Source organism: Echinops telfairi, unplaced genomic scaffold (genome assembly GCF_000313985.2).
Source record: "Echinops telfairi isolate 266 unplaced genomic scaffold, ASM31398v2 ScPeMD7_22;HRSCAF=79, whole genome shotgun sequence".
Classification (NCBI taxonomy): domain Eukaryota; kingdom Metazoa; phylum Chordata; class Mammalia; order Afrosoricida; family Tenrecidae; genus Echinops; species Echinops telfairi.
The window spans coordinates 9,008,863-9,018,965 of NW_022103919.1; the positions used below are offsets into that span (position 1 = coordinate 9,008,863).

Below are 10,103 nucleotides of genomic sequence, written 5' to 3' on the forward strand. Positions count from 1 at the left end.
GGGCTCCGGATGGAGCAGCTGAGTGCGTCCACCTGGAAGAACCTGGAGGAGCCCTGCGAGTGATCTTGACAGTGGCCCCAAGTGCTGACGGCAGCCCCTCGAGGTGGTGCCACATTCTTCTCCAGTTTATTAATCCTACTTCCTAAAACGTCCGCAGTGGACTCAGACGTTGCTGTCACCGACCGTCTATCCTGCAAGGTGCTCGGGAGAGGCCCATGCTGAACTTGGGGATGGGGTTTGTCCGCGCCTGGAAGTCCCAGCAGCAGAAGCAAGGGGCAGGTTGAGAAGGAGGCAAGGAGAGGGGCCACGGGGCCATTCAGTCACCTAGGAGTTCAGAGAAACTGGGCAGCGGGGGTGGCACCTCAGTGTCATTGTAATTAGGATGGAAATCTGAGCTTGTTTAATATTCACAATGTGTCCTAGCCTGGTATCAGCTCAGGCAAGAGGGTCAGAACCAGTCCCTCTCTCTGCAGCCCCTCCCCTGACACGGCATCCTTCTCCCGCTTGTCCCCCTGAACAAGAGTGACTTCTCTGTGGCTGCTCCACCCGGGCAGCTTAGCGTGTGGGAGAACATCTCACTGGACACAGCATGTTTCTCTCCCTCATGAGGCCTTGCCCACTGTCTTAGTGACAGAATCTAGTGTCAACTTGTGGAGGGGTGGAGCGAGCCTGTCAATCAGGTTGCAGCTTGATGACCTCATTTGGAGGCACTAAGGAGATAAATAGCTCCCTGGAGGCGGGACACACTCACTCCCTGGGAGACATTCCTGTTGACAAGCCCCATGGAGCTATGCAGATGGCACCCAGAGTCTTGGAGCTGAAGGAGCCACATGGAGACCCCTGCCAGCGCTGAGATGCTTCCACCGCCACTGGATCCACAAGACTTTCCACCCACTGGCCTGTGATCTTCCTGCACTCAGTGTCACTGCATGTGTTGTGTGAGCCGGAAGAGGAATTTACAGACTGGTATCAAACATATGGGCTAATATCGGACTTATGGACTTGATTTGGACTGGGCTGGGCTGTTTTCTTAATGTACAATTACTCTTTACACAAAGCTCTTTCCTATACACATATGAGTGTCTATGAATTTGTTTCTCTAATCTACCCAGACTAACACACTCAGATAAGTGGCTCATGGGATATTTTTGCTCTGATTGACAGACTAAGCCCTTCCATTTCCTACCTCTGATTTCTAGTTCCCTCCTTCTCCATGACCACGGGAATATCAGAGGGGGACCTGAGAGTGTGTGGGAGAGGGGAGATAAGACACAGCAATAAGAACAACCCTTTGAGAGGAAACCCAGTATGAACCAGTTGGCGCTGGATAGCACCGATCTTGGTGAGTCCCAACCTATTCCCACTCTCGCCAGGTGTCAAGTGTGATGTCGTCCTGTGGGTCTGAGCAATAATGGGCTCGGGAGTCTCGGGTGGCTGTGCTAGGTGTCAGTGACCCTTGAGGGCATGTGGATGGCAAAGTGGCTCTAGAGATGTCCCTGTAGCTGGGCTTGTCCCGGCGCGGGGCGGCCTGGAACTCACGCCTGCATTTCTGTGGGATGGAACAAGTTCTGACTGGCGCCAACCAGTTGTGAATGATTTAAACTAGATGAAGGGGGTTCTTTCTGGGTCCAAGCAGGCTTGCTCCGATTCAAAGTGGTAAGGACAGACTTGAAGTGGTTTCTACTGTGTTAGTCTGGCACGGACTGGTTCAGGCTAGCCACATTATATTTGATCCAATGGCTCATTTGGCTTGGACCAAGCCAGTTCCATCTAGTTTGAAGAGGACCAACCGGTTTAAACAGCAACGAGCCCCAGTTTGGACCAGCTCTGGAAAGGTGAGCGTCTACATCACTGAACTTTAGCTGTGAGTGAGCCACCTTTCGAATTCAGAGGCACGAGACCTGAGACGAAAGTCTACCGAAAGTCTTCCTCTTCTCATCACGTTTTCCGTTTACGATACATGTTTAAGGATGTGTCTAAACATCTACGCTTAAGGTCGTTTTCAAGGGCAACTGTGATAGGTAGGTAGACAGTCAGCCCCGCCAAAGCCAGAACCTGGGTCAGGCAGGAAACCTGCCCAAGAGGGAAGATGCAGGTTCCGCTGAAATGAGCGGCTGAAACCTGCGAGGCTGTCAAGGTTGGAGTCCATGCGGTGGGTCCATGCAGTGCCGGCTCTCCCAGGCGTCACTGCAGCGCCGACTCCGGCACACGCCCCGCCCCAGCGCCTCCCTGTGTTAAACACGGTCCGCAGCGTGGCCTTGGGGCTGCGCCTCTGAACTCGGGGACGAGGCATGTGAGGTGCGGGAGGATCCCTGTGGCCCGCAGTCCCCACCGTCCCGCCCCAGCACACAGCACCCTCTCACCTTGATCCTGCTCACCGCTTCCTGGGCCTGCATCATGCGCACATTTTTGGAAGGGGTTTTGTCGGACAGGAGCTGGGTGGAGCCAAGGTAATTGGCAGCAAAGATGATCCCATCGATCAGGTCTTCGGGGTCACACGGCCCGGGAACTGGAACACACAGAGGCAGCCCCGTGAGTGAAGTCCCAGTGAGGGAGTTGGGGAAATCAGCCCCCCTGCTGCTCTCCACCCACCTACATGGGCGAGGGGTCCTGGGCAGGTGCGTTTTCACAGAGCGTAAAGCATTCCTTCTTAGAGAGAGTCACGTTCCCCAACGGTATTCGGGACGATGCTCAAACCCAAATCACTGCTATCAAGTCCATCCCGGCTCAGAGGGGCGCCCCCAGGGGGAAGGGTGGAACCGCCCCTGTGAGTTTCCCAGAAGGCAACTCTTTTCAGGAGCAGAAAGCCCTGTCTTGCTCCTGAGGAGCGGCTGGTGTTTCAAACTGCTGACCTTGTGGTTGGTAGCCCAACATGTAACCACTACACCACAAGGGCTCTTGTTAGAGATGATGGGAATGTTTCAGCATCAAAGGGAACAGACAGTGAAGAGGATGCCGTTTCTTCTCTTTTTCGGGTGGGGTGGGGAAGACGGTTCCTTCTGTTAGTCTGTGAGCTCTCTGGGGCAAGGACCCCAAACACGCAAAAGAAACCTGAGAAACTAGGTAAATCCCCCCCCCCGAGTGTGTCTTGGGTCCTGGGCCCCAGGGATCATGTAAGAGAGGCCCTCTCTGCACCTCATTCCTGGGCACTAGCCCTCACCAACGGTCACTGTCAGCGTCTCGATGCCAGACTTGCCCTTGGAGTGATGCCTGGGCATCCTCTGGCCACTGGGAAAGGCTCTTTTCAGGAACTGGCAAACCACCCCACGCCCCCAAAACACTTACTGTGCTCATTGGCAGCACATCAGCACCACCTCTAGCGATAGGGTGGCACTGAGTGAATGAAAAACAGGTGACTCACTTGGGGGGCGGGAACTCCCTGAGCGGTGGGTGTAACTGGGGCCCAGCCCACCAGACCTTTTGGTTGAGTGCCCTTGTGCAGTAGGCAACCTGTGCAACCAGGTATGGAGGCCCTGTGTGGCATCCTGGCTACAGAAAGAAGTCTGGACTCAGATTAACTACCGAGCTTTTAGGCAAGTTCTTACCACCTTCCCAAATGTTTCCGTTTTCTCATCCGTAAGAAGGGGATAATAAAAAAATCCCCTTCAGAAGATTGATGTGAGGATTCCACTAAGCATCACATGGAAAGTAACCAGAACTGTACTTGGACCCCAGGGATCAGGGACAGCCCTCCCCAACTCACCATGGGGTTCCCTTCCAAAAGACACGTCTGATGCAGCCGAATTACCTCATTTTTCCCCTTCAGTTTCCATTACTAGTGCATGTTATTAGTTGTAACTTCATACATCTGATTTCTATTTGTCTTTGGGGGCTGGGAGCATTACAGATAAACTTAGAGCGACAATGACCTCAGCCAACGGCGTTCCCCACTGTGGTACGTACAACAGACAATCAAAAGGATAGCCCTACTTGTGGTCCGTGGAGGCAACACACATCTAAACCGGGGTCAAGCTGGGCTCCAGTCAAGGTGATGGGTCCTAGTTCATCCAAGCAACAGAGAAGGGGATTTTGGAGACGGGCTTTCTCGTAAAAGAGATTCGAGTTTCTCCTTGAAGGCTTGGTCCCACTTGGATTGTCCTTGATGGGTATAAGGAGGGTGCTGCACATGCACTAGAGCTATGGAGACAGGGGTTTCAAACCCAATGTGACCATGACCCTGGGCTCTGTGTCAACACAAGGAGAAACGACAGGTCGCAGAATCCTCGGAGAGGTTCAGGCCTATCACACTTTGAGCTTAAGATCCTAACACTGTTGAGACAGTAAATGTTGACGGTCAGTGCGTAAGTGACTTGGTGGGCATTCTCCTCCACTGCCACTGTGCAGCCTGGTGCTGCAAACACCCCACATGTAACAGGTTCACGAGTGACTCAGTGCTCAATATTGTCTCCGCAGCTCTTACCTTCGACGTAGGTTGGGAAGGACGCCAAGCTTTTTCTTGACTGTAATTAAGACAAAGAGGTTTCAAAGAGGGCAGAGAGTGATACAATAGGCATGAGCACAACCGCTCGAGCAACATGAAAAATAAAAGCACCACTAGTGGCAGCTATTAACCAGAGAGTGACCATTTTGGGTTGAGGAAAGCAAGAGGTGGGTAAATATCTGCATTTGCTATTAAAGACTACTCAACGCCCAGGAGCGTTCATTCGGATTGCAGATTATCGGAACATCCCACATCCCACAACCAGAGAGGTGTCTGTTGGCTCAAAAATGGTCCCATCGACCCAAATCTATAATCAACGACATCAATGAAAGGGCGTAATTTGTATCCTTACGCGTCTCCATTTCCCAGTGAAGAAAACTGCAGAAGCGTCAAGAATATCAACAATAGGACCATACACAGGAATTAGGAATCTCCTTTGAGACACGAGTAAATAATATGCGGGTTTTTCCTTCCCAGCACTGATTTCTCACTGTGCTACAAACATTTGTTAGACTTCATTTTTATCTCTTCCTGAATTATTTTAGTTTAAAAATTCCATTACATAAATCATTCTTGTGAGTTCCTTTAACATAAGGGCACAGCAAACAAAGAAGAAAATGGAAAAACACAGTTTTGTTTTGTTTTGAACATTAAGTCCCACCACCCGAGCAAAGGCTGGCTTATTGGGTGTGCTGAAAATCTCTGAGGTCTGAACAGGATGGTATTCTAAACACGTGTTCTCAGAGGACCCATACTTACCCCTCGGCTCCTTTTGCTACCAAACGTGCCAGCGCTAACTGTGAGGAGCTAAGCGTGGGAACGCCATTGCTTCACTAGTAATAGGGGTTGTGGCTGGTATGTCTGGGGCAGGGCACTGCGCATTTGGGGAGAGTGGAAAACTAATGTTAAAGAGAACTCACAAAATGGGCAAAAGCTGGTATCAAAGAAGAGCTTACACAAGGGTTACTTTCAGAAATCCCAACGATGTCCAATGTTGAGACATCAGGTGGTTATTTTCACACATCCTTTAGTGGCCAGGGACCTGTGCGGCACAGCCACCCACTAGGATGGCCTGAAGTGATGGCAATGTTGGGGTGCCTGCTGGGCTGGAAGAGGGATGGCGCCTGGACCTGCCGTGGGAAGCAATTCCCTATCGCTGCACCGTCTACGGTGCGACTTCGCTTGGGAAGATGGGAGTGGCCATGAGACAATCAATCAGTCCATACTTACACAACACTCTGAAACAACAGGACAACCAGTAACGTTCAACAATGTGTGAAGAATCGGTGACACGGACACAGCTAACCCGCTTCGAACAATGGCACGGATTTAAATCTAACTGCACCATGCCCCGCACAGGGCGAGCCGTCGCGAAAGAGGCCCGGGAGTGTGTTCAGTGGGATGGAAAGACCCTTCCTGCCAAAGTGGGTTTTTTGCCTTGGAAAGGGTCAGCTGCTAAGAAACTGAAGTGGGGCACACGCTCTGTGATGGAAACAACTCAAGTCCAACAGGTGTAGACACTGATTTTACTTCCCCTTTGGCCAACTGAGAAGACGGGTTCGGCCGATGGTCAACAGCCAAGTGTGCCTGCGTCTGATGAGTCTGAACATGAACACAGGCGTGACTTCATGCGGTGCAGACAGATGTCAGCTTCCTCATAAAGGCCATGAGGGGTGTAAACGACTACTTGTCAACCACCCTCCTCTCACCCTACTACCCCTGGTAACTAGGAATTGAGTATACCGAGGTGCCTAATCCTAATGGCTTGGCCTCTCGATACATCCAAGAAGCCAATTTAGAGTTTTTTGGGCTATTAGCAAGCTTTTCTGAATGCTAATCTCCAGAACCGTGTCCAGATTATAGCAGAAGCTGTCAAAAAGAAAGAAAAGAAAAGACAAAGACAAAGAAAAAAAAAAGATAACTTGCATCTATGGCTCTCAAAGATTCTATTTGATTTAGATCCACAATGGAAGGCATTTGGTAAATTTACTGATTCTCTATGCACAAGTTTATGAACTGGCTTTCTGTAGTCTCTAGGTTAGTAAGAATTTTTTTTTTTATAAAGAGGCTTTTTGGGAACAAAAGCATCTCTAATTATTGCACACAAAAAGAAGATTTTCATCATTATTTCCCAGGATATGCAGAAGCATGTGCCAAGTCTTGTAGGAACTGAGAAACTAACAAATTTGCCTTGCTTATTATATCTGGTGCGTCATCAAATGCAGACTATTTAGCTGTCTGAGAAGGCTTTTGTTTGCTCATATGTGGACTGAGATGAACATCGACCGAGCCCTTCACGTTCAAGAATTAATAAGTCAACTCACAGACAAGACAACGAAAGGCTGACACCTGGGGATTTTCCAGGGGGGTGGGGTGGGGGGACCTCACACAATGAGATGCACAATGCAAAGCCCGAGGGTCTGATGATTGTAATACAATCGACCACGGGTGGGTAGATGGTGACACTGCAAATCTGGGTGGGTAGATGGTGACAATGCGAATCGTTTGCATCCCCAGAGCAGCAGGTCCTGGTAGCGAAGAGCCCGGGGCCCATGGGAACTGTGGATTCGAATCCCGGCTCAACCACGTCTGAGATCGGAGTTCCACAGCACCTCAGCTTCTTCCACTAACAAACACGGTTGATTCTCCCTACCTCCCAGCATGATCCCAAGGACTCCGTGAGGCATGAGCTGGCATTTGCTTAGTCCTATGGCTGGACCACCAAGTGTGCTTGGGGAGTGGTCACTCTCACTACTGTCACTCGCCCTGGGGCGGTCCTTCTTTTCCTCCCGCTGTTCTCGCCCACTGTGTGTCAGGGAGAAGGTGCGGGGGTAAAGGCGGGAGGTGCCGGGGTCGGCAGACACTGGGGCCCTGCCCCTCCTGGTCTAGTGGCCTAGGTCTGAGGATCCTGACCGAGGGAGGACAAAGCCTATTTCAAATCGAACTTCTCCTTGTGGCTATAGTTTCCAGAGAGCATCTCTTGATGCTTGCTTGGTTTTATATGACCATAGCGATAATAATAATGAAAATAAAAGCATCTGCTTCTCTTCTTACTCAGTACTTAATGGCAAATGTAGATGTGGCCAGTGAGACTTTAAGGGGACGTCTCAGCTCAATGGTCCTTCCAGAAGTGATCCACCACAGGGGTTAAGAGGTGGCTCTTCCTTCGGCTGCCTTTCACATGCAAAGGAGGCGCAAAAGGAGGGAGAGGGAGCTAGCTGGTCCTTGTCCTGGAGTCTTGAGCATCTCCTCAGTGCTGACTCGCAGCATCCTCGTTAGCGCAGATGGACTCAGACACGGATATGGCAGGGGAGGCGCAGACTAGGAAGCAGGTGTGACTGGCAGGTCGAAGGAGAGCACACCCACTGCCAGAGTCCATTCCGACTCTTCTGGGCCCTTTATAGGGTTTCTGGGGCTGTAAGTCTTCACCAGAGCAAGCAGCTCCTCTTTCGCCCATGGAGCAGCTGGTAGATTTGAAGCAGTGGCCACTTGTTACCCAGCAGCTCCACCGGAGTGACGGGTAGCTGGCTGTCAGGGGCACCCAGTGCTGCAGAGGCTATAGGCTCCCTTTATGGAGGGACACTTGCTCTTTACAGCCCCAGCACCCTAAGAAGCAAGCAGCACAGCCGCACTTCACCCTTCTCTGCTGGAGGAAGCACGGCGTGCCCTCTACCGTATCATCGTAGCCCTAAACAGCCCGTGTTAGACCTGCACTGTCCAGTAGCCCTGCGCCCCCCAGGTGGCTAATTCCATGTAGGTTTATTAAGCCTAAATAAAATGAAGAATTCCATTCTTCAACACCAGGAGTCGCATCCCAAGGCCCTGGGAAGCACAGGTGGCTGCGGCTGCCGTATGGGATGGCAGAGTAGTAGAACACCCCCGTCAATCAGGAAAGGTCACTGGGCAATGCTGCTTTAGAGGATGAGAGGGATGCCCACCAGATGGGTCGCTTGGACAACGGGTATAAGCTGGAAGCACCCCTGGGTGAACTGGGACCTCGGCCACCCTGTTCACAGGAAGTATATTCCATTTAGACCTGAACTACAAGGGTATTTCAGACACCAAGCCATGCCTAAACCACATGAGCCACTGACACCTACGAGATCGGATGCACGTCACACCAGCAGGAGGGATGCTGGGCCACTGGGGTTTTAATGTCCAGTGACTAGTCCTGTCCTGCAGCAGTTTCTCCACTGATGGGGATGTTTGCCACCTTCCCTGCTGAATACAAGGAGGGGCCCTGGTGGAGTAGTGGGTTAAGTGTTAGGCCGCTAACTACAAGGCCCACCACTCCATGGGAGAAAGAGGAGGCTGTTGGCTCCTGCAAAGACGGACAGTCTTGGAAACCCTAAGGTGCTGCTCTACTCGATGAGTCAGAATCAACCTAACGGCAGTGGTGGGTGGGAGCCAGGTGCGGCTATTAAATTTCTGAAAAATTCAGAGGAACTGAGTTTTGAATTTCATTTATTAAATTACATTTAAAGACCCTTGCAGCTGGTGGGGATCCAATTGGACAGCATAGCTTTAATCAACCACTCTCACCCTGGACAGGAGGACCTAAACCAAACCAGACTCACTGCCAGGGAGTCGATCCGTGACCCCCACACCCCAAACTCCACACTTTCTGCCATGGAGTTGATGCCAACTCATGGCGACCCTATAGGACAGGACAGAATTACTCCTGTGGGTGTCCGAGATGGTAACTCTTTATGGGAGTAGAAAACCTCATCTTTCTCCTGCAGGGTGGCTGGTGGATTCAAACTCCTGACCTAGTGGTTTAGCAGCCCAGAGTGCAATCCACCATGCTACAAGGGCTCCTTCTGGCGAGGAGAGGTTCATTTGGGTCAGGAGTTCTGGGAGGCTAGAGAGAACACAAACCAGCGTGACCACGCACAGGGGGTTGGTGGCTTTGGAAGCAAAATGGCACCTACCTCTTTATTTGTGGAGGCTTCCGCGGGATCACTGGGGTGGTGGGGGGTACCAGAGGACTCTGCACCCAGGGGCGAGGAGCTGCCAGGAGACGGGGACTAGAACACAACAAGAGAACAGACGCCAGTGAGAATCTGTGGGAAGCGGCCAGCGCCCCGGAAAGGGACACACCGAAATGAACATTGCAAATACAGAGCAAACCTCTTCAAACAGGACCTGCCCACTGCACATGAGTGGCCGAGCGCTCAGGCTTTCTGTCTGACTCCTGCCCTGCTTTCAAAGGAGCTCTTTCAGCTCCTGCCCCCACCCCCCCACCCCCACCGCCTCAGACCGAGTGTTCAAAGAAACGACCATTTCCCTGAAAGTAAGACATCCCCTGAAAATAAGACCTACCTACAGTTCTGCCTCTCGCTGAAATATAAGGCACCCCTGAAAATAAGACCTCCCCCAAAATAAGTCCCCCCAAAGCTACCGTAACTCTGGACTCGGGACTGTAGTGGCAGGCGCCGCTGCGCAGCTCACTGTTGGCCACAGCGCAGCCAGAGAACACAGGAAGTGCGAGGTCTCTTTTAATAAAACAATAAACAATAAATATGTGCCATATTCTTCTTCATGGAAAAATAAGACATCCCCTGAAAATAAGACCTAGCGCATCTCTGGGAGCAAAAATTAATATAAGACACTGTCTTGTTTTCAGGGAAACAGGGTATGGGAGAAAAGTTGAATATCAAAC

At 51.3% G+C, this 10,103-nt stretch overlaps 1 protein-coding gene across 1 annotated transcript in view; it reads right to left on the bottom strand.

Moving 5' to 3' along the window:
- APBA1 (amyloid beta precursor protein binding family A member 1) overlaps positions 1–10,103 on the bottom strand; it is an 86,965-nt gene that overhangs the window by 30,339 nt on the left and 46,523 nt on the right. Inside the window, exons 4-6 of the mRNA XM_045288525.1 lie at positions 9,373–9,468; positions 4,421–4,460; positions 2,364–2,509 (exon numbers count right to left, since the gene is read on the bottom strand). Of these exons, the coding sequence (XP_045144460.1) occupies positions 2,364–2,509; positions 4,421–4,460; positions 9,373–9,468 (282 nt within the window). The remainder of the gene's footprint in view (positions 1–2,363; positions 2,510–4,420; positions 4,461–9,372; positions 9,469–10,103) is intronic.